This window comes from Brachyistius frenatus, unplaced genomic scaffold (genome assembly GCF_029030835.1).
Source record: "Brachyistius frenatus isolate BFR_SWC_R1_liver_20210118 unplaced genomic scaffold, ASM2903083v1 Contig_6, whole genome shotgun sequence".
Classification (NCBI taxonomy): Eukaryota; Metazoa; Chordata; class Actinopteri; family Embiotocidae; genus Brachyistius; species Brachyistius frenatus.
The window spans coordinates 114,160-139,580 of NW_027210605.1; the positions used below are offsets into that span (position 1 = coordinate 114,160).

General features: G+C 42.4%; 1 protein-coding gene across 2 annotated transcripts in view; it reads right to left on the reverse strand.

Annotated features, from left to right (window-relative positions):
* LOC138635523 (nuclear receptor coactivator 3-like) overlaps positions 1-25,421 on the reverse strand; it is a 61,793-nt gene that overhangs the window by 14,432 nt on the left and 21,940 nt on the right. For both annotated transcript variants that reach the window (XM_069723038.1, XM_069723046.1), the window contains 5 exons: positions 12,514-12,600; positions 3,567-3,674; positions 2,702-2,862; positions 539-639; positions 275-449 (listed from right to left, as the gene is read on the reverse strand). In XM_069723038.1, the coding sequence (XP_069579139.1) occupies positions 275-449; positions 539-639; positions 2,702-2,862; positions 3,567-3,655 (526 nt within the window). In that variant the 5' untranslated portion in view covers positions 3,656-3,674; positions 12,514-12,600. The remainder of the gene's footprint in view (positions 1-274; positions 450-538; positions 640-2,701; positions 2,863-3,566; positions 3,675-12,513; positions 12,601-25,421) is intronic.

Below are 25,421 nucleotides of genomic sequence, written 5' to 3' on the forward strand. Positions count from 1 at the left end.
TGTTTTGTCAGGTGTGTGTGTGTGTGTTTGTGAATAGCTCTCATGCACATGAACAGGCTTCCCAGGAGCTCCTCATTATAACTAGAGATGGAGTAAAGACTGGAGGAGCATGAATAAATAACTTGGTGAGGTTACGTTGACGTGTGCGCAGAGTTGTTGTAACCTCTCAAAGTTTGTTTTATACCTCGGCCCTGTGGAAAATGTCAAGCAGGGTTTACTTCTGAGCAGATGTGCAGCTTCCCTGTGAGTGTATTCATGTGTGTGTGTTTCTCACTGTTGGTCTTGGGCAGGTTCTTGTGAAACTCCTCCCTGTCGTCCTCATGGAGGATGTTGTACACGCTGGTGTTGATGAGCTCCTCCTGTTTGTACTGCAGGTACTGCGTCACGTTGTCCGACACAAACACGATGCTGCCCTCCCGGTTCACCACAAACAGGAAGCCATCCAGAGCCTGGCAGTACAGCAACAGGGAGTCACCACCGGTTGGCCGGCCAATCAAAACATGCATACATATAATAGCGGGAGGAGAGCTGGACTCACCTGCAGCAGAAGTGGCCCCAGGTGGTCTTTGTCGATGACCCCCTGACCAGTTGAGGAGACATCTGACTTTTGAACGTCGTCATCGTTGGATGAAGCTTTTCCTGCGAGAGAAGGAAGGGAGAACAAACAGAGGGAATGCATTACAAAAAAAATACCACAAACAGCCTGCAAAGAAGGGGAAAAAAAAGCACAAAGGAGACTCACAAGGTGAGAGCCACGATACCTGAAACTGCCAGTCACTCACTACTCTAGCTGCACCAGCAGGGGGCAGCGTTTCTCAATCTTCACGGTTTTTTTGGGTTGTTGTTTTTTTTAGGGGAGAAGGGGAAGGGGGGGGGTTAAACTACAGGTGAGGAGGGAGACAGACAGACGGAGGCAGGTTTCTCTGAGGAGCTCCTCAGGAGGAGTAGAGGGCTGGGCGCATGTGGAGCAGGTAGCTGCCTTCCTCATGCTTTATATTCAGTGTCAGACTGTGAGGGACTGTCTGGTAGGCTGGGGCTGAGAGAGAGAGAGAGAGAGAGAGAGAGAGAGAGAGAGAGGGAGAGAGAGGAAGAGAGCTACAGCGGCTCTGGAAGCTGTAATGGTGCAGGGGCTGAGACACCTGAATTAATGGAGGGGGCTGAGGCTGAGAGAGGGAAGGACAGACTGAGAGAAAGAGAAAGACGGTTAGGACCGGGCTGAGACAGAGGGATGGAAAGGATACTGAGGAAAAAACAGATAGCATTTGGGTTGGTGTATTAATGCAGGGATTGGTCTGAGAAAGAGGCGGGGGCTGCTCAGCTACAGGAATCATTCTATCTGATTAGCTCCCAAGGGGGACAGATACCCACACAAAGAAAAAAAAAAGCCACTGCTGCCTACAGCCAGGCTCTGTGAAGTAAGGTAGAGAAGGACTGAGAGAAAGAGGGAGAGGAAGAGGAGGGAGAGTGAGACATAAACCGGGTATCAGGGAGACAGAAATAGAGAGGCTTCACTCCATCAGTTTATTCAATATCTTAAGATGCTGGGAGCAAACCTGAAGATACTGCAACTCATTGTGCTGCAATACAGATGAGACATTAGGGGGGGGGGGGGAGAAGCAGGGAAGCAGAAGAGGAGGAAGAAGCAAGAGCAGAGAATGTTAAATCCAAGTGGGATAAAAAAAACAACAACAACCAGGAATGACTGCTGGAGAAAAGAGCAAAATGAAGACTGGCAGTAAGAGCAACTGAAAGTGAAAAGAGGAGAAGAGGAACAGGTAGAGAGTGAGAGAGGAGTCTAAACGAAACACCGTGTCATTTCTGTCTTCACTTCCTGTAACTATGGCAACCTGTCAGCAGCCAGTCAGGGCCAGCTGTAGCCTCTTCCCCTTCCTGTCGAGGTGGCAGCCACTGACTGAGCTGAGCAGAAACAAGAAAGAACTAAATTCCCCAGCGGCTCTCCTACTGATCTCCACAAATTCGCCATGAATGGAAAAATTCATACTGACACATGTCTGAATCCAGGAGTTACAAATTTGTTGAGATGTGCAGCGATGGTGCATCTGCACAGCAAAGCCTGCAGCTTTTTTAATGGTTTGCTGCAGAAATGACCGATGCATAATGGAGACAGAACTATGACAACAGCAGATGTAACTGAGCTAATAATTTGGCAGTTCAGCAGAATGGATGGGCATGTGATTACCTGCAAACTTCCAATTAAATAGCCCCTGGCTAGGCCAGCACACAGCTGTGCATGGCCGTAATACACACACAGACACACTCACACACAAGAATGACAGGTTCACAAAGCATTGCCGATGTTTCCACCCAAACATAAACAGTTAAGGCTGTGAAATTTGTGGGAGATGAATGACTGATTTGTCCTTGCACCTGGGCTCTGAGAAGGCGTGTGTGTGTGTGTGTGTGTGTGTGTGTGTGTGTGTGTGTGTGTGTGTGTGTGTGTGTGTGTGTGTGTGTGTGTGTGTGTGTGTGTGTGTGTGTGTGTGTGTGTGTGTGTGTGTGTGTGTGTGTGTGTGTTTGCATGCTAACCCCCAGCTGTCTATTCTGCCTCTCTCCCTCCTTAACACCTTTCCCAATATTTCCAACACCCACTTCTTCCACAGTCCACCTGACTTGCGGTTGCACCTGTCCAAGCTCCGGCCCTCAGCACTCCTCACCGTTTCGGACGACAGCGTCCACTCACCCTGCTCTTTGATCTGGCGAATCTGTCGCACCGTCTCTTTGAGGATGGCACATTTGTCTGGTTTGACGTTGAAGCTGTCGATGTCGCTGAGGTTAGCGGAGATCAGCTCGGCCAGCTCCTCGATGTATTTGCTCTCCTGCTCCCGTCGCTTCCTCTCACACCTGCATGGGGCAGCGTACAAAGACTCATGTCAAACTAACGCTACACCACTTTTCTCAGACTGTCAGCGCCATTTCTATATCTGAAAACAATGCAGAGTGGCTGCAAGATTGCTGGAAAGTTGGTTGTTTGTGACCACAATGTCCTCGAGGAATTTCTTTCAAAAAGAACTCATGAACTGAAGTCAGAAGGTTTTTTTTTTTTCATTGTATTTTGAGGATATTTGTCTATATTTTACAGAGACAGGACATGCAGGGAGACTTTATTAAATGGAGGTGCAAAGCCAGTGGAAATCAGTGTCAATGAAAAAAGTCAAGTGTGTGCACTGCTTTAACAGGTAACATTACTGACCAGATGAAGAGGCTGATGAAGTGACTCCGATCAAAACATTGTTCATTAAATTAGAGTCAGCATGCAGGCACATTTTATTTCTTGTCATTGTATTTAATTCTTTCTCTCTTTTTACCAGAAAAGTAAAAAAAAAAATATAAAAAAAATACTTTTTTAAATGAATGAAATTTGGTCGATAAATTGGTGTTTTTTTGTTTTTGTTTTTTTTAACAAAACCTTAAACAAAATCTTCTTGTATTTTTGAACACAGTTTAGTTCTTACTCATCACAGAAAAAGCTGCACGGCCCGGGCTGGAGAAACCACTGACCCAGTAGCCCACTTTACCCCTCTCATTTGCTGATCACACACACTCACCCCAGACCAGGCGTGTCGCAAGTGGAGAGCTTGCGTTTCCGGTTCTCTGAGCTCAGAGGCTCCATGGAGTTCTCCCCCAATCCGCTCATAGTATGCACATATCAGCACCTGAGCTCATAGACACACACACACACACACACACACACACACACACACACACACACACACACACACACACACACACACACACACACACACACACACACACACACAGGTGTAAATAAAGGTTTAATGCAGGCAGAGAAGGGATTATATAATCCCTTTTAGCCTGTTAGCTCTTATTATATAGGTAATTGTGGAGGGAAGGGAAGACATGTGAAACATCCTTTTAAACTCAGCAAAAATAACTAAAACAGAAGCAGATTGTGAAGTGGAAATAGTGCAAAATTGTATACAGCAGGAAAAAAAATATGCGTATATCATGCAAATCGTATTCTCCCGGCAGAGACTGAAGAACATAAACATGTCTCCTCGGCCGCCTCCTCCTCCTCCTATTTCGAGAATATGAGAGTAAGCATGTGAGGTTGTGTTTGTTTGTGTGTGCTTGTGTGTGTGTGTGTGTGTGTGTGTGTGTGTGTGTGTGTGTGTGTGTGTGTGTGTGTGTGTGTGGACCTGCACATGTAGGAGTTCATCAGCTCATATGGCACATCCACACACACACACACATGCACACAAACACACACAAACACACACAGGATTAGCAGTGTCTCTGATGATAAGCCATGCTGCACAACTAACCCCGTTAGACAGCCGTCTGTCCCCCATAATGCATCACATTTCGTCTCCAGGAAGTGAGCTGATAAAGGTTGCGGAGAGGAGAGGCAGATGGGAGGAAAGGAGGAGGAGGAGGAGGAGGAAGTAGGGAAGGGAATAGAGGGAAGGAATGGTAGAAGTAAGACTGGGAGGGAGGGAGAAGCCAATGCTGTGAAGTGAGCTCTGATTGGTCACTTTCTTTGCCACAGTGACAGCAGCTGACACTGGGGAAAGGTAGGAGGGAGGGAGGGAAGAGAGGATGGAAGAGAGGGAAGTATGTGTAGGGAGAGAGAAGAGAGAGAGCACAAATATAGTGGGAGAGAGAGAAAATGCAGAGGAAGAAAAAAAAACTATGGAGGGGGAGAATCAGAGCGAAAAGAGGCGGAGGCAATGGGAGGGAGTGAGCAGAAAGAAAGAGAGATAAAGGCATGTCAAAGATAGACAGGAGGGAAGGGGAACAGGTGAGAGGAGGAAGAATTAGAGGAGATGTAACATTCAGACTGTCTGGAGAGTGTGGTTTGAATGCATGTGTGGCGCTGAAAGCCTTCAGTACCCCTCTTAACCTTCACAGCCAGAGCAGCTTTTTCATTCCATTGATTACATGGTTATCCTCTGACCAGAGCACTGCCTCTCCTGCATAGCAAATCAGGCCAACAGCAGGGGAGAGATGCCAGCCTGTTATTTAATCATTGTGCAGAATCATCTTGGGCTCCTTCTTGGGATCAGAGCAGTCCAAGAAACCATCTGACTGCGTTTGGGTTTTCTGTTTGTTTATGGATAGAGAGTGTGGAGAACAGCCTTCTGTCATGCAATCTTAGCTCACACCAAGATCATACTGGGGCGAAACCAGCGGTGAACACACCTTTTTTCATTGAGACAGAATCAATGAGAGAGGCTGCTTTCATGCACGTCTTCAAGACCAGGTGAAACACAAGAGTATTCTGCAAGACAGCAGGGAATACCCATGAATCTTCTTCTAAAAGGCAGAGATGCTCTGAAATCATGCAGATACTCTTGCTCAATCCCTCCCTCTTTGAGTTTCTTTCAAATTTCTCTTCTAATCTCTCCCTTGAGTCCCTCCCATCAGACTGTCTATCTGTCTGTCTGTCTCAGTGCCTTTGTCTGCCTTGCCTACCTGCCTCTCTTCTTGCCTGTTCTCCAGTCTGCCTCCCCGCATGCCTGTCTACCCACAGCCCTGTCTGCAGCTCTTCGTTAGACAAAACCCCCGCTTGCTGTTGTCTGATGAAACCTACCACTAGGGAGACACCGAGCAAAGGAGGCAAAAAGCAGAGAGGGGGAGGTACAAAGTCGGAAAGGCTCAGAACTGGAAGAGCCAAAGCAAAGTGTTTGAGTGAAACTCTGTCTTTGCTCCTAGCTGATGGAGCCCGCCTGCCCGCCTGCCTGCCTATTGATGGAGTCCTCAAAGGGGGAGTTGCTCTAATTGCAGAGTGAATGAGGCAGGCCCAGAGAATGGTTGATTAGGAGGTTGCTGAATGCCCCAGGGAAATGGGTCACCTCCAGCCTGGCGCGGGCCGCCCGCTTTTCCAGTGCAGGGAGAAAGTCAATTACACGCCACAGGCAGTGGGGCCTGGTGGCAGAGAGGCGGCAGGGCTGTGGTGGGTACAATGCAGCAGCAGGGGGCAGTGGGAACGAGACGTAAAGAGGGAAATGGAAGAGGGTGATGGCATTATTGAGGGCAGCAAGAGGGATTGGAGAGATGGGCACGAAGATGGTGATTTAAAAGAGAGACTGAGATGCTGCAGATGCAAGAGAAAGTGTGTCGAGCCAAAAGTAGATAGTAGCTCAATGCACCTGTGTTAATGCAGGCTTTGAATTCGAGGATTAAGAACATGTCAAAAAGATGGCAAACATCAGGTGGACAGAATAAGCACATTTAAAACATTTAAATTCAAGTAATTAGCCATTTACCGGGAGATGGTTACAGGATAGTGTAAGACTTGGAAGAAAAGACTCAGCTCCTAAAGAATCAAGGCAGCAACAAGATTGTGCTGAAAACCTAACCTCGCCTTACAAACATAAATGATGACTAAATATTAGCCATATTAGGAAACGAGAGGGAGTTATGGCACCATACAGCGCTGGTCGTGTTAGTTTATAATGATCGTACCTTTCCCTCTATGAATACGATTGGATTCTACACAATCATCTGCATGAATGAGGCATGAATGAAGCAGCTGATTCCAGTCATATAATGCAAGTGTGACTTCAGTTCTCAACTTCAATGAAAACAATGCTCCATATTTGGTGCAATGATGTACCCAGTGTTACAGAGGAGGAAAGGCAGCTATATGCTCCATTAAAAGTTTCTGATGGTCCAACAGCCTCGCAGAGATGGTTCTCCTCCAAAAAAAAACCCCCACAACCTCAAGGGTATTTTGTCCAAGCAGCATATTACATCCTGGAGTTATGTTTTAAAGTTAAGTGGCCTCTAGCGGGCGTATAAAATCCAACAATGTGGTGTCGCAGGGTCATCAACTGACCTTTGACCTTAAGAGAAACGGCAACGAATTCACACCGCAATGCTTGTAGAAATCAGATCCTTTGTCAGGGTAGCAACAGTGCGAGCTGCAGAAGGGATGTAGTTCAGATGACGTCTCTATATTGTGAGTTTTTCCTTGTTAGGAGGAGGCAAGGTTGGGTGGATGGTTAAATACAACAGCTGACTTGGGTGCAGAAGACCAGCAACAAGTCGGGACAGTTTTATGAATCCCCATTTACTGTTGCTATAACGACGAAGGTTGCATAACTTTACGGAAGTTGTAACTTTAACGCACAACACAGTTTAATGATCCCAAACTGGTATCTTTACTGAGCCAAGTCTTTTTGTGCCTAAACCTGACCACTGGCTCTAATATAGGAAACACTTTGGTTGGAGCAAACAACCTACAGTGGTTGTATGGGTTCATCCTACACCACACAAACTTACGGCATCAACATGGAGAATTTGTGTAACAAATAATCCACCAACTTCACACCCACTTCAAACGGCCATTGTCCAGATTTGTGAAAATGAGAAGGTAAGGAGGTTTCTTCTGCCTCCAAACCTCTTCTCAAATTGGTCACATGACTATTTTTGTCACTATTCATGTTTACACTTGAGTTCAACCCTTTGAATGGCTCTTCTTTATAATGGTCCTGGGCTTTCCAGCCACTGTCTGGGTGTGGCTGCTGCCTTCAGATCGTGACAGGAGGACAAGATGTCGAAGCTAATTCTTTCCTAGCATAACCCTGACCTTACAGACGCTCCTTTGATAATCTTTCTTCCACTTAACAATATCACATAACAGAAATACACTTTGTCTGGCTTCTTTTTGGAAAAAGACCTTAGAGAGAGTTGAGATGTAAAAATTAAGAGTAGAAATTAAGTGGAAAAAGACTTGGACAGCAGTAAGACATATCGTCTCAGCCATGTACAATCTTGTGTTCATTTATGTCTATAGACTAAATCAGATGGTTGAAAATCACTCAAGGGCATTAATCAGAGTCAGAAGCAATAGAGGGAAGCTGTTAATCAGAGTGGTTACAAAGCAGCAGCATCTTCGAGACACAAATAAGAGCACGGGAAAGAAATTCAGCTTCCAGCAGACTGAGTGGTCATGAGAAAGCCTCCTGTTTCAGTGACAGATACAGGTGAGAGCACCATGCAGGTAAGCAACTCTGAACTCTGACACTAAGTTTGACCTTTTTCTCAACCCTGATCTTGACCCGAGCGATTTCAAGGGGTCAACGCCTTCACGCTGACAGTTGACGCGCGTATTTTCCGGGTCATTGGACGGGTGCAACAGGAGAAACTCTGGGGTCAACACGGCCGTGGCATCACCTGGTGTGAAGCTAAACTCCAGAGGTCGTCTGCAGGACAGTAGCCTGCAGTGACCCATGGAGCCTGGAGCCCGGAGGGAGCACGGCCCAGCGGGAACCAGCAGTTAATGACCCCGTGACAAAAACAGAGCAAACAGCTCAACTCATAAACAATAAAGCAATCCAATCCCAGTTAAGTTTACGTTACAGGACTGTTTCATGGACACAAGGTGGAGAGTTGATGAGTATGTGAACAAATTCCCACCAAAATCTGCTGTTACAAAATGGGTGAGACCTGAGGAACATGTCCAGGTTATTTAGTCTTCGCTGTCATTGAGAAGCACATACCCTATGACGGAGAAAATACACAAGCCACACCGGCTGATGAATAGGCTACGATCGCATTTGACATTGCTAGGTAACTGTCAAAATCCTGCGAGAACACGCGTCTGCACATTCTCATGTTTCCTGAGCAGAAATGGACATTATAAATGAGAGTTTGTCTTGTTTTTTTTTTTCAAACAGCAATCCAGACGGCAGAGAGAAAGAAGCGTGGATGAGATAGTGGACTGTAATTTTCACAGAGCTAAAAGTGAGGGAGCTCTGTAATCTCTACGGAGATGCTCGGGAGCTCTAATTTACCAAAGACTGGCTGAGGATGTGACAGTTTTTGTGCAGTTACGCCTTATGCAGTCTGTAGATCGATATGTTTCACGACAATTTTCTAAAATAGACTGAGACTGCATCAGAAGGAAAACAAGAAGATGTTCATGGTGGATGAATCTCTGACCTTTTAACTAGCAACCACCCTCAGGCCGTGTTTTTGTGCCATACACAAGGAACAGCAAACTGTATATCTGAAGCCCTTTTCAGACAGACATAATGTAACACTGATGGCTTCATTTATGTGTTGAATAAACTTACTTTTACACACTGTAAATATTCACAGCTTCATCCTTTGATGAGACATTAAGTTTACTCACTATTAAGCGACATGATGTGTGTAAAACACTTTATTATTCTGATTTAGGACTATTTTTTTAACATTTTGCCCACTGCATGGGAAAAAAATTATTTTCATAGATAAATCTGGGATGGTATTTCAAACTAGCTCATTCACAGTATTACATCATTTATTAAGCTAATTTATTTCCTTAGTGCTGAGGAGATTATACATTCATTTCAGTGGTCCTAGTAAGGCAAATAAGAAGTTTTTAATTTATGTCTGTGAACATTTTACCTTTTGCTGCTTCAGCCTTCAAATATATTTTACATTGTATTGCCCGAACTGGTAACAAAAAACGTTATTATGATCTTATTTTACATACTGTAAATGCAATGCATGTGAAAAAAAAATTTGTTCTCTTAGCCATTTTCTTCTTTAATAATCGCACAAAATGTATTTTATGGCAAAAGAAAATCAAGTTTGCAGTGAGATTTTATTCTCTCCACCAATAACTTTTAAAAGGTCTGTAGAAACTCTCAGACAGTAGGTTAAACATCGGATCGTGACTGTGTTCATTCCAATCAGACGCTGTAATGGTTTTCTAAGATCTGAACTATAAATTAGGTCTGTTTTTAGATTTTGGAGGAAGTAGATCATTCTAAGCAGATACTGTACTGTTAACATAACTTAATTATATAAAGTTGCACTTTCAGTAATTCTTGAAGTCTTTATGGATTTACACTGAGGAGCATTATTTACTCATCCCTCAGTCAAATTCTGGAAATGAGTGTTTTCCAATGCTACAGTGCAAACAATAAAATAAGATGAGCAGCACTTCAGTATCACTGCTGAGTCAAATGGAGCAGAATTAAAATGGATGAACAGTCGCTAAAAACTGAAAGCAAAAGGGAAGACAGAGAGCCTAGTGAAGAGAAGACAGACCTCCCACGACATAGTGAGTCACAGCAGCGGGGGGGGGGGGGGGGGGGGGGGGGGGGGGGCACACAACAAACAAGAAAGAGTTGGGAAAAGTTACAGGGGGCAGACAGATGATGAGTGAACGGAAAAAAAAAACGCAAAATAACAAATAAAACGTTAATCTACTGTTTATCTGTGTTGTACTTCATAACATGAAGAATTATTCCTGTCTGAACATCATCAGAAACATCTTGGGATTCCCCACACTTGCATTCTGTCAGTGTTATTAACACTTCAGTCAGGGTCCACTTGAAACTCTTTCAGTTTGTTGTGCACAAGCGAGCTTCAAGGTTGAAACAGAAAATTGTTAGAAGCTAAAAATGTGTGTTTGGCTGAGTACAGTATGTTCATTCACTGTCTCTCAAATGCTGAGATGACAGAACGGTAGAGCTGGCTGCCATCAAGCTTTCTGTATGTTTATTCAAACCTGTCTCTCTCCATTATTTCTTTACTGAGGGTGATAACACCATGAAGGCAGGACAGTGTGGGTACAGGGGTGGTTGACAAAAAGGAGGAGCAGACAGGAAGGGAGAGGAGGAGGGAGAGGGAAGGTGACAGAGTTGGAGGGGCAGGCATGCTCAGGCTGGGTGATGCAAATAGCCCCGCTGTCGCCTCCCCCGCCTACCACTCTTTCATAATCTCTGTTGACAAAACAGAGGCTCACGGCCCTGGTGTGGCCATGTACACTCACACCAGTGACATGACTAGAGCTGCAGCTGCTTCGCTTTGACAACTGGCACAAGCCACGCAGAGATTTCACTGCTTTATCCTAAAAACAAAACAAAAAATTAAATGAAATGCCTGAGGTCACTTCAGCTTGTTTGAAGTTGGTTTAACTAAGAGAGGATTTAAGAATAAATTTCCATTTCAGTGTTTTCTTTAAACGATATCATCAGTGGTCCTCAAAATTCAACATTCAGGAGAGCTTTATTGACAGTGTCTGCAACAACAGAAATTGCATCTTTGATGAACTAGTCATTCAGAGATGTAAAAAATAACAATATAAAGAGTCGTGGATAAGTTAATTATCTTTTAGATTCATGTTATGGCACTTTGAATTATTTTCAACTCTGTTTCTGATAAATTGTTCCATCACTTAGTTACAGTGGACAGTTGCGCTGTCACTAAAACATGTTTTGATTATCAATTAATTCAAATTTCTTTATTTTGTTGACTATTTGATTACCAATTTGATTTTAAAAATCTAATTTTCTTGTTTTGTTGCCACAGAGAAAAACATATGGTGTTTTTATTTTTAAAAATACTTAAAACGATTAATTGATTTTTTTCAAATTGGTGCAGGTTAATTTTCTATCATTGACTAGTCAACTCATTCTTGGGATGTACTAAACTGTTTTACCCTGAAGCTTCAGGTGTGTTGATTACGAAGTTGAAGCTGGTCAAATTCACAATGCTTTGTTATTACAGCTATGATGAAAACACTGAACACAAAAACTGAGCCAGAATCTATATAAAAACAAAATAGGTCACACGTTTTTTTACTATGTGCAATCAGTTCAGATTATCACTTTACTAAAATAGCCAGTTTTATAATGCAACTTAATTCCCATCCAAACCCTTCAAGTGTCCAGTCACCTGACATTCCTGCAGAGAAATTAAGTACTTTTACTCAATGAGGAAGAATCCTCAAGTCACTTCCCCCTCATCTTCACCCCTCTCCAGTTTTAGTCCTGTTCAGGATCAGAATCTCTACTGCCAGGAACTAGACCGGGAGTCTCCAACCTTTTTTTTCCCCTCCGAGAGCTCCTTTGATCTCCCGGTTAGATCGTGATTTAGGAGACCCCTTAACTGGATTCTCCCTCCTCCTCACAAATTCACTACCGTTTTCTGTGCAGCAGTATGTCTGCGGAAGCACGTGTGAGAACGAAAGAGACAGTGTTGTTTGGTTAAGTCCGGGTTCATTCGTGTGTGTGTGTGTGTGTGTGTGTGTGTGTGTGTGTGTGTGTGTGTGTGTGTGTGTGTGTGTGTGTGTGTGTGTGTGTGTGTGTGTGTGTGTGTGTGTCTGTGTGTTGTTGTCACCTGCAGACAGAGGTAAAAGATTAATGCTCTCTTTCAGCCTCTGTGGCAGGTAGAGCACAAAGAATAATTTGATTTCTCCTCCTGTCTCCCTGCTGTCTTCCCACTCTTCATTTTCTCATCTGCCTCCCAACCCTCTTTGTTTCCCTCACTACCACCGCCAACACTCTTTCTCCAAAACTCTTCCAGCTTTCAACATCCGAACCTCACACACACACACACACACACACACAAAAAAAAAACACCTTCATAAAACATTTGCCTCAGAAAACACACACTGTTCTCTGCATTTCAGTGTTCAGGTCAGGGAGATGTTGCAAGAGTGCGGCAACAACAAGAAACTGTCTCTGACAAACCGCTCAACCTAAACCCAGCAGGCCGTTACCATGCCAACCATACGGGATGTTAGCCCACCTTGCGACGGCGCCAAGATGATGGACGATCAGATCCCCCCTCCCCTCACTCTGGGGGTGTAGTCCTATGTGGGTTGGTCAATGGAGTCTGGAGGGAAAAAAAAAAAAAAACCACAAAAAAAAGTTTAACAATCATGCTCACCAGTGCATGTTCATTAGGGGGATATTAATGAATAACAAAGCAGCATTATTAATCAGCAGCCTGAAGACGCGGGCACAGGAAGAGGCATTAACAGCTTAATGAGGAGAAGGAACTGTGAGGGGAGCCGAGCTGAGCTTTTTGCTTATGTCTTCATTACGGGTGCACACGTAGAGCAAACACATCATGGCTCCTGTGCAACTGCATTAACACATACAAACCAGACACACACATCAACACACACACACAAAAAGGGATGTTGAGACACTAGTTTTACAGGAAGCCAGAGGGTTCGAAACCTGAAAGTGACGACTGCACGTGATCCACAACTATAAAAGGTAAAAGAAAGTGCTTCCACATCTTTTCCACTAAATGAGCACTCCAGATCCATACAAGAGGATTTAAACGTCAAGCCTCTATTGGCAAACATCTGCAAAGCTGTACGGACTCAGAGCGAGAGCACAAAAACAGACTATTAGGCTAAATCACTGCTCTAATCCAAAAAGCACATAATAGGCTAATTTGTGTCCATTTAGATACTGATAAGAAACAGTGTGTGTGTGTGTGTGTGTGTGTGTGTGTGTGTGTGTGTGGGTTGTTGTAGTAGCTCAAGTGTTCTGTCTGAACAATCACAAGAGAGTATCCCGTAGGGGTAAACAGTGCGTAACCATGGAGAACGCGGGGCGTTTCCATGACACCCTGTCATCAGTGAAGCACACCGCCAGGATGTCTCATGTTCATCTGTCACTGTGCCTCAGTGTGTGTGTGTGTGTGTGTGTGTGTGTGTGTGTGTGTGTGATGGAAAGTAGGTTTACTTTCGTTTTTATTAAGTGGATGTTGAGAGCGCCGTGTCAGAGGCCAAGTTTACAACTCAAGTCTCCGAGTTCACTCGGAGTGTGTGTATATATTTGCATGGCCAATCTCATGCCTAGCGCGCCTGCGTTGTGTACATTTACATGTGTGTGTGCGTATGTTAGCACGTGCCTGTATGCCGTTCACCGTCAGCGACCTGACCGCTGGCTGCACCCGTGATTGGGAGCAGATGGGGGCTGTCTGTGTGTGTGTGTGTGTGTGTGTGTGTGTGTGTGTGTGTGTGTGTGTGTGTGTGTGTGTGTGTGTGTGTGTGTGTGTGTGTGTGCGCGCGCGCGCGTTCAGGAGGAGGGGTGGGTGCTCCAGTTTAGGTGATGTATGGACTCTCACACACCAACAAAGACCCTCCTTCAACCGATGTGTTTCCTATTAATTGAGAGGGGAGAAAAATAGAGCCAGAGAATGACTGCTTAAGTGGGCAGAATTTATAGCTCAGCTCTGACAAAGACTAACTGACCCCATTTTCTGGGTAAAAGTTGGAGGGAAAAGAAGTAGCGCTGTGTGGCGAACACGAGCGGTGACAAGAGAGCCTTCGGTGTGATCATTCCTGCTCTTTGTGCTCACTTTGACACAGACATGAAACCCAGAGTGAATAAAATTGTATAGTTAGCGACACGTGGCGCTGCTCATACCGGCGTAAAGCCTTGAATATAAGAGCAGTGTGAATGAGCTTAAGATGCAAAGTCAATGGAGAAATGTGAAGCTCGCAGTCGCCGCAGAGGCCTTTCTGCCTTCTGCTCTCCTGTGAACACGTGCCGGTTTGTCTTCCTTGCACTCTTCAATTAGTCGTCACCAGAGAGCTAAGCAAACCTTGTGCTGTACGATTGTTTGCTTGCTTGCTTTCATCAATGCAACACAATAAATATTTTACACAACAGCATTTTCCTCTTGTTAAAGCTGCTCCGCTTAAGGATGCAATAAAGATGCATCCAGGGTTCACAGTTTACTGTGGATGCTCACAAAGAAGCCATTAACTTGGTGAACTTGGAACTGCGCAGTGCTGTATATCATGAGCGGTACAAAAGAGCTTATATTTACAGCAGAGATCATATCACAACAGCAATTCTGCATTTCGAAGCCACATGATCATGAGGAACTGTCAGAGAAGCTGATTTAATTCAAAGGTCAGTTTATTGTGACTTTTGAGATTTCTTCATTTCCTGGTTACATTATACAGCAGGACTCACAACTGCTGAAGCATTGTTTACAAAGTCTTCTAATTTGTTACTCAAAAGTCACATCAGATTGCCTCGAAAATCACATGAAACTGCTTCTCACTTTTCTTTTAAAGCTGCTAATAATGCCAGTAAAATAGTATAAAAAAAATATTAGTTACAGTTAAAAATTCCCCAAACAAATCACCAAACAATGGCTTAAAATGAAAACTGTGTTGAATCAACAGGTCTTATATTCTGATTCTGGGCAGTTGAGCCCATAATAAATACTACTATTATTACTAAAACTCATGATACTAACAATACTATTATTACTACTACTATTACCAGTAATAATAATAATAATAATAACAATAATGTCCTTTACAGTTTCTCTTATTTTCCACACTGACTTGTCAATCTCAGTTGGCCCTCAAGCTGAAGCGTAACACACACAGCCGTGCTGTATGATTACTGCCTCCTCACTGAGCTATTGTAATGTGTTGTAAAGTGTTTCTGCCATTTAATCTGTGTTTACGAGAAACACAATATGACGGAATAGACACTTAGTGACGACTATAAAGTTGCTCGCAGTCGACAAACAGCCCTGATAAGATAAAGATGGTACAACTACACACATGCCTTCATCTGTCACCTTCAGCTGACCCAGGAAGAAAACTGAGAGCCAAATCGTTACGTGATAGAGAGAGAGTGAGACATTTTTCTCTCCTTGTAATCTAGTCAGTCCATTACAATCTGGATGAGACTAATCAGTCAGTGTGTGATCTTTTCTCAAGTAGATCTTAGGCCAGCAGACAGTTAATTAAAAAAGCTGTCTACAGCAGATAAATGAGCTTTTGATAGGGATCTGTGACGGTCTAAAACTTTGGACCATGGAAAACCTATCCAAACCCAACATGCATACAGTCTTCAAAAAATAAACAAACAAACAAACAAACAATGAAAACACTCAGATCCATAAAGGTGCTGAAGCAAAATCACAACATACCTTTGGCAATAATACAGAAAATACTGGCCTCCAAAAACAATCCTATTGGTTTTTTGTTGCAGCTACTAGTGGTCTTTTAACTCAATTTAAATAACAATAATCTGGTGTGCCGGCAAAATCCAGATGACATCTATATAATGCAAGTTTTTCCTTGTTAGGTGGAAGCGGGTTGAATGGATGGTTCGATACAACAGCAGACTTGGGTGAAGGAGACCACTGTGCGCTTCAAGTTTCCAACTTCGAGTCGGGACAAATGTTTCAAATACGCGTTTGGTGCTGCCATGATGACAAAGGTTGTATAACTTTAAGGAAGTAGTAATTTTAACACATAACACTGTTTAAGTCATCATTTTAACTCAAACCATTATCTTTGATTTAACCTAACATAGTGGTGTTTGTCCCTAAATCTAACCAGGGACACAAGTTTAGGAGACACTCCAGTGGGTTGTATCTGAAAGGTAGGAACAAACCACCACGGTTGTATGGGTTGGAGGACTTGTTGGTATGGAACGATATCCAGATCCTTGTATGCCGTGTTTGGATTGTCCACCTGTCCAGTGAAATATGTAGTGAACAAGTAGCCGATCCGAATGGGTCTTGTCCAGTACATGGTGGTTGAGTGGACAGTCTGAACACAGCATTAAAATCAGGATAAGGGAGTGTTCAGGCCAAAAGCAGCCCTTTTTTATTTCCCAGAGTCCCTTGCATTGGAAGCCTGATTATGTCCATGGACTGACCCAATTAAACGAAAGAGAGGACTATGTTTTTTTTTAATGCCGGGCTTATATCACTCAGAACACAACATTCTGTAACTTGGATCCTGCTTAGGTCAAGTTTCTGGTACTGGTATTTCTATAAGGATCACCAAAACTGGTGAAGCAAAAAGTGTTATTGACCAGTTGCAGGACAAATTTTATTTAGTGCCTCTAAAGCAAGCTTTTGCTCAAAATTTGCAACCAAAACCAAATTCAGCAGATGATCAGGCCTTAAGGCTCAGTGACATTTTATTGAATTTGAATCCTTTATCAAATCCTCTTACTGAATCCCAATCCTTTCCAATCCCTTATCAAATCTGATTAGGTTTAGCTCGCAACATTTGCAATTAACAAAAGTTGTAAATAACAAAACTTGAAGATGTTCTTTAAATCTCAAGTTTTTTTTAATAAGAAGATGAACAGAGTGCAGTTTTTACTATTAAATAGTATATTTTTCATGTTAACAGCATGTAGCTACAACCTAAAAAAAAGAGGTTGGCAGGAGCAGATATAAATGTTGATCAGATGGATCCGACAGTGAATTTGTTGTTTATTATTTTGTTTGGACCGTATACTGGCTGCCCCTATTTACAAAATATGAAATTGATCAGCTTCAATTATTGATAGGATATTGATGAAAAGTTGCAACTCAGATGCGACCTGATTTGTAAGATCATTTGAGTCAAGCCGACTCACCACTGGGCTCCTGTTGAAATACAAAAACACAGTCTACTCACCGTCATGAACAAACATTTAATTTTGGCCTTTTATCAAGTTATTTATAAAATGAACTGAATAATATGCTATAGCTGATATCTGATACCTGCATCCATATCAGCTTATTTCAGATATATTGGTATCAGTTTCAGCAAATAAGTGAATATAAATGGTCAGATGAAGCCTTCTGATATGATCAAAAAATGTTGTTCACTGCTCTTTGCTAATAAAATAGAAAGAGAAGAGATTCAATATTTAATAAGAGATTTATGGATGTCTGAAGTTAGCGAATCAGATTTTTGCCAAACTGGAACTGAATTCAAAGTGGAACCGGCAAAAAAACAAACAAAGCAAGCATACTAAATTAAGTTGTATTTAGGTATACTAACAGCTAAAGTCTAAAAAAAACACAGGTGTGTGTTCAACACACCCTTTAAAATAACACTCCGTTTCAGCCAAAAGAATCTTTCCCTTATAAAACATCTTCAGGCGTCTGATAGAGGCAGAGGAAATTCAGGCCCTCTCTTCAACCCCCTTCTTACTTTTTTGTAACAGGATTTTTTTTTTCCTGTGTCCATCTTCTGTAATAGCTGTGAGAGAGATAGTGTGCACTGGCCAGCATACACAACAGCACAGCAAAGAACACATAAAAGTACATTGTGTGAAACTGTGTGTGTGTACTCTGGGTGACTCTGCTTTAGTTTTGCTTCGCCCAAGTCCCCTTCAACAAACCCGGCACTCACACTGGAGCAAAATACGGGCCAAGCCACATCTTGGCACCTTGCCTCCCCTTAAACAAATCAGACCACAGAGGCTAATAAAAAAAAAAACTCTGAGTCCAAAGCTCGCCCCCACAGACAAGGGGGTACCAAAGAGGGGAGCCATTCTCAGCTACCCGTTTAAAATGAACCCGTACAAGACCGAGCGCTGCTATTCACCTCGAACAAAAAGTGCCAGTCTCTCCACTGTCTCCATCATCCACACCCCCTTTCTGCTGCTGTTAAATGGTACTTTAATGTTATATTGTTCTTAACTAGCCACGGCAAAAAAGAAAACACTCATTGAAAGCAAATTGCTTCTTAATTCAGCGACAAAGTGAGAGTGAACTTTCCATCTTCAGACCAATTACTGCTATCATACAGCCTGCTGCTTCAAACTTCACACTTCACAGAGGGATAAGAGGGGGTGGAGGATGAAGAAAAGCAGAGGGAAAAGCGTCTGGCTCAGGGCAGAAATAGGCCAAGCAGGTCTAAAACTAAAACTCATCCAGCCATCCAGGGCGTGTCTGCTGAAGCCGGCCATCAAACAAGCATTTACATATTAATAAAAAGAAGCAGACGTTTGCATGAGTCATCCTTTCCAAGCAGGTAAGAAACCAAACTCACAGCACACTGCAGTGTGGAACAGTATGAAAGTGTGCAACATTTAATTAACCCCAGCTCTAATAATTAATCTGCAGTCACACAGCTAAATGAACTCACAAGGACAAATTATTAAAAAAAGAAGCAACAGTAAAAAGAATGAACTGTCATTTTTTTTTAGTAACAGTGCACGGCCACTTTAAAATGATTTTACAGAGCAACATCTGTTTTGAGTACAGGCTGACACTCCATGTAATATAAAATGCAATTTTCTTCTTTTAGAATTTACAGCATATAAATACCTTAAGACCACGTTTGAACAGCAACAGATAAAGGGATCACTTCACACACGCATCACTAATTGTAACTTCTTTATTTCGGTTTATATTCTTCATGAACTTAGATGTCTTTTATTGACAACTTAATAGGGCTATCCGTGGTTTTGTGATCCCATGAAGTTCCTTAATCCGTGTTACTTCAATATTGAGCAAATCCATACACAGAACCAAGTTACAATTTAGCATGAACACTGTAGTGGATCCGCTTATTCAATATATTTCATCGCAGCGGTGAAGTGAACTCGAGGTGAGACAGTGATGGTCAGCCCACCACTTTGGTCCCACGACTGATCTCCACATCTATTGGGTCGGTTTCCGTGAAGACATTCGTTCCCCCCCCTCAGGATGAACTGAAATAACTTTGGAACTTTGGTTACTTTCCATTTAATTTGTAGACTGCTTTAGTTTATGGCCAAATGCCCTCAAAAACAAATGCCATCAGACTCAGCTGAGCTCTGTGCTATGTAGCAAATGTTAGCATTCAACTATGCTAAACTGAGATGGTGAACATGATAAACAACACCTGCTAAACAACATGAACATGTTAGCATTAGCATTTAGCTTTAGGTAGGTAGGTAGGTATTTACTTTATTAATCCCCGAGGGGACATTTTTTCGCTACAGCAGCATACAGAAGCAATAAGATAATAATAATAGAAATAATAGAATAAAATAATAGAATAGAATAATAGAAAAGCAATAAAATAGCAGTAAATAGCAGTAGAAAATATAAATATAAAATATAAAATGCACAGTATATACAGTACATTATATATCTATATATATTATATACAAACAAACCAAGAAACACAGTCAACATATATATATATGTATATATATATATATATACACAGTACAGTATATATCTATATATATTATATACAACAAACCAAGAAACACAGTCAACAGTGTTATTATACTGTGATGGATTTTGCCAGAGGTGAGTTATTGTACAGTCTTATATTAAAGCACTGAGTCAGTACTGTGTCTGTTGACAACAAGTGGCAACTAACAGTGACGTCACCCACTGCTTTGTGAACTGCTGTTATGAAGCCTCGAGTTCGGATTTTGTCCGCCGCCATTTTGTTAGTTCGGAGTGGTTTGGAGCCAGATGTGACTATTTTTGGACGTGCTGGGGGCGAGCGAGCCGGGGATCTGACTCCATCTGATTAGAAAACCTGATGACATTACGTCATGCCAACTGATAGTAGAAACCTGACTGCACCACAGGCCTGTCAATCAAACAGACAAACCTCCAAAAGCACAGCTATTTGGGTCTTATTTTCTAATTAATGACCAGATTATTTTCAGATGGACCGCCAGAAAATTAAAGAGTGACTTTAGCGAATCACACCATAAGAACTGGTGGGGAAAAAAATACATTGACTGGAGTGTATGAAGCCTTTTTGAGTATATGAGGCATATGAGGAGTATATATGTCACACAATGTAATGCTATATGGAAAGCTATATCAGAGCATGAATTGAAAGATTTCTAAAACATATTCATGGTGGGTAGATGTTTTTGTAGGGCAGGTGTCGACTATGAATGAAAAAAACTCTAAGTAACAATATTGTATTCTTCTGTCCATTTATTCACTGGTGAAAAGTGACTTGAGGAAGTTAAAGTGACTAAAAACTTTAACAACGTATTAAGAAAAATAGTTTCACTTTTTTTTCCCCCTCTGGTTAGTGACCATGTGTCGGTAGCACAATATATTCTGTGGTGTCCTGAATCAGATATAAACAACTTACAGGAAAAGACACCCTGCTTTGCATTACTGTGTTCTTCAGTTTCACTTTGTTCATTATTTTTTATAGGTTTGGCTACTTTGAAGTGTCTGACATATATGGATGGGTGAAAAAATCAAACCAATATAAAGTATCCAAAAGACGGCATCAGTGTTTAATTTGGTGAGCCTTCCTGCCCTGAATGGAAGCATCTGCATCCATCGAGTCCGATTTTCCTTTCATTTGTCACGCAGGAGTACATTGCTTACTTCTTTTTGTCACATGAAGCTGCAGTAAAAGTCTCATCAGTGCCTCTGAGTTCAATATAAATTGTTTGTGTGTACAGAAAATTCTGTCACGCAACAGATGAGAGTCTCGGTTACTTTCCGAAACGTGAGCTGCTGCACTGTATCACCATAAATCAGAGATGACAGAGATCATTAAAAAGCTTTGCCGAACTGTAATCTTACATTTCAGTCAAACCCTGACAAGCATAACAGCGCGTGTCGCTAACAACAGCTCCTGCTACTTCATCTGAACTGCGCCACGTGCCAAACATGTGTGAATGGAGCAGAGCGAGAGAGAGGTGGAGCGATTATGAGTATGGATGCATTCTTGAGTGTCAGTAATGTTGGAGAGCAAACAAAAAGCCCTGATAAGGATAAGGACGGAGAAGCTCACATGTCCTCATCTGTCACCTTCAACTGAACGAGGAAGTAAAGTAACCGGCACACAGGGGCCAAGTCTGAGAACACACGTGGTGAAGACATCACGGGGTCAAAACATGTCTAGAGAGTTAAGTTCGACACCTCACAGTGGAACATGCCTGCAAATAAAACGCCTCATTGGAAGCCATCCATTATGCAGGGTCTTTGTACTATCATAACATAGAGGAGCGTTTTATGTGAGTTAATTAACAATGAACCGAGAGGCAAGGCTGTCATATCTGAGAGCGATGAATGACTGGAGCCTTGGTAAATACTTAAAACATTCTTGTCATCACAGAGCGTAAATTACCTAGTTACAGGCCTCATGGGGTAGAGGAAGAAAATATGCAGAGAAATTGAAGGAAAAAAAAAACAGTCATCGCCTGCTTTTTGTTAGCGGTTGTGAAATGAACTGAAAAGAAAGGGGGGAAAAAAGAAAAAGAGACCTTTCAATAATGTCGTTACTGGTCATTCCAGGTCAATCAATAAAACACCCCCCTCCATCTCTAAAAATGCCCCTGATTGTTAATCTGCTGCCATGGCAACAACCCCCACTCCAGCAGTCCACACATTACAGAAATTATTATTGTGAATACACACACTCAGTTTCTTGTTTATTAATACAAACAAGTTTCAACAAAAACTGAACATCATGATTGTCATTAAGGATGTATTTATTGCAGAACTTTGTTAGACTGCAGTAGTTTTAACTTTGTGTACTGAAAAAATGCACAATTCATCTAATAAGAAAAAGGAATTCCAACATGTAAAAACACTTTAAACACTATCATCCTTTTTTTCCTGGACCCACTATGTTCTGATATTAAAACTGTAGTTGAGGAAAAGTTGAAACTGTTATGGAAAATTAGCCACAGGTGAAAAAAATAGATTAAAAAAAAAAAAAAAAAGACATCTCTAAACAGCGTTCCAGTCAATTTGCAGAGCAATTTGCCAGAACTGGAGTCACCATCATTCAGCTGTAACGTTAGTGGATGAAAACTGCACGGTGTGTATCTGTGCGATCCGGAAACTTGCCCTCGGTGACTACTCCTCTATCATGAACACACGCTGCATTGCATTATGGGCTACTGACACTGCTGCTGGTGGGGAGATAGGAATCTCTGCCTCGGCTGCAGTTAAATACATCCTGGATGGCAAAGACAACAAATAGGTCTATACAAAAAGTTGTTTTTTCTGTTTTTTAAATCCACATGACTGATGTTCAAATTTGACATCTAAATAATTCAAATAGTAAACCGAGTTGGAAATATCTCATCATCTTAATTTCTTGTTTTGAAAAAGAGCATTTTAAATTAACTTTAAAAACCGATGCACTCACACAGCTACAAAGCACTTGAGGCAAAAGGGGCCAAAGGACAGACTATCACATGTGTGGTGGTATCAACAGTTTTGATGGGCAGCCCAGCGCACATATCCCTCTCTTTGTGTAATGCAGCATCCTGGAATAAACCGGTTTTTGAAGCCAGTGTAAAGTCCTGCTCCTGAACTCAGATGAACTCGCCGCCCCGCTCCGATATGAAAGGTTAAACATAGTTTTCTGTAACAACTACACCTATACAGCTCCAGTTTTATAATGATTTCGACAGCAGATGACGTGGGAGACTTTTTACATGAATTTTTAATAAGGTGACCAACTAAAGACAAAAAAACATTTCAAGATAGTATTACGTTGAATGACTTTTTATGACGACAACCACACGAAATGTATTTGTTGTATTCATTCATTCATTCATTCTTTGAGTCTAGCAGGAATGTGTTCTTGTGCAGTGGTGGGAAGTCAGTACATTTCCTTGAGTATTGTACTTTCTTTTTCAGGTACTTTTGTTCAGTATTTCCAATTTATATTACTTCATACTATCCACTGAGTTTCAGGCAAATATAACACAACTATACACATTTAAATGATTATTTTGATACTTTCCTTGTAAAGATTTGACAAGCAAATTACATGATGTCTTCCTCACCAGTCTGTAAGTAAAATCAGCTCCACATCAAACAACTAAAGCAATAAAATAAAGCTTAAAAACGTATTTAATCAGTGGTAGTAATCCAATTATAAAACATGTAACTCTCCCTTTTTGCACACCGAATACTTTTACTTGTGATACTTAAAAGTAAATTTTCACTGATAACCCTTTCTTTTATTTATGTAAGATTTTGGATCCAACATGTTTACTTATTTTTACATTAAGGATTTGCCACTTCTACTCGATTAGCAGACCTGGATATGACGTAAATGTCAGAAACCAGGAATTAAGCCAAACCAAAATTCAGATATGAGTGGACAAATGTGTTTGGTGTCATGTATCATACGGTTGTGAAAGTGATTAAGTAAGATTGAAACGTTGCTACAAAGGTCAATAAATGAAACTTGAGGGAGTTCAATAAGAAAAAAGAAAAGGGCTTAAAAGAACGGTATGTCACTTTGAAGGTATTTTTGTCACAAGGTAATTGCATGCAGATACAACTCAAACTCTTTTGGTGAAAGAACATTTGTTTTTGCTGATGCATGTGTGTGATGCCGAGTGAAGTGTGGGTGTGTAAGCGAATAAGTTGCGAGACTTTCTTTAGTGGCGCTGGGACATAATTGGCTCACAATAACCATTAGTGTGGTGTTAGTGAGAGAACACCATCTTCTCCTCCACCTCTACCTTCCTCCTCGCCTCGCTCTCCGTGGTGACAGCGAGGGAGCAGATTCACCACATAAACACCCTCCTCCCTCTATTTATTTGCTCAGTCCAAAAACTGCACAGCATACGGAAAAAAAAAAATGAGAGCGGGTGGGAGGGGTGGAAGAAGAAGAGAGAAAGAGGAGAGGAGGGGAGGCAGGTACACAAACATACACTGCAGATTCGGCGGCACACACGTGGATGGGACACGCACGCACACATGCACCGCGCACACGCTCCTGGTTGAGCATCTAAAATCACATTAGCTGCCTGCCTGCCATCCATCACTCCCACAGACAAAAGCACATGCCGGAGAGGCAGGGTAGCTGCATGGCAACATGCATAACCACCCACAAACAAACACACAATCGGTCACAGAGCAGCCGACACACCTCGACACCACACGACAGCGCGCAGGAGAAAGCAATCCCTCCTTACACGCAATGCTGCCCAATCACAAATCAACTTGCATTCACTTCCATGCGCATCACTGTCAGTACACATCAACTGCACGTTCGGGGATCCACTCATTTGCCTCTGTGCTCCGCTGCTGCTGCTGTTTGTGTGCGCTCGGGGAAGTTGCACTGGCATCAAAGAAAATCAACAATTCCATGATAACACAATAGGGGAGAAAAAACATACCTTGGTTGCTTTAAATATTTCAAGTGGAAGGAGCTAAGCAGGGGCAGAGCGACATCTTGAGAAATCTTTCTTTTCTGTTGGTATCAATCTTCTCTCCCATTAGAGGGGGATGGGGCCCTTACCTAACTGTGTGTTTTTGTGTGTGTAGAGCCAAATGTTTGTTGGAGGTGTCTCTTATCTTGAAGTGCATGTCAGTGGGGGGCTCCTTACCTAATGGGATGCATAGTGAGTGTGCGCGTGTTTGTTTGTGTGTGCTTTTTATCTAATGGGATGTCTCTTGGGCGAAGTAATTGGCTGGCAAGACGTGGGGGGCGAGGGGGCGATGAAAAGGAGAGGAGAAAGCAGAATAGAAGATTTAGGGAAGGCAGGACAAACTTAACATGTGCACCAGCCATATATCATAAGACCATATGGTGCCCAGTGTGCATCAGGAGAGGGCAGAGCACCACAGCGCAGCCCTCGTCCACTCGTCTATCCAGTCAGTCTCTCAGCTCCCACTGTTCTCCCTCCCCCTCGCTCCGGCTCTGTCTGGTTAACTCAATAACATCCACAGCCTCCTCTCTTAGCTCACCGTTTTTTTTGTGTTTTTTTTACTGGCAGGAAAAGCAAAGACAGAGAAAAAAAAAAAAAGAAGAAGAAAAATCTCCCCTGATTCCTCTCATCCTGGACGACCGGCTCAGGCTTTCGTCTCCTCCACACCTTACCCGGTTGTAACCCTTCAACTCATCGGGGAGCCTAATCCGGACCAAACCAAATTACTTCAATCGTATTAAAATCTGAAAACCCGACAGTGCTCTG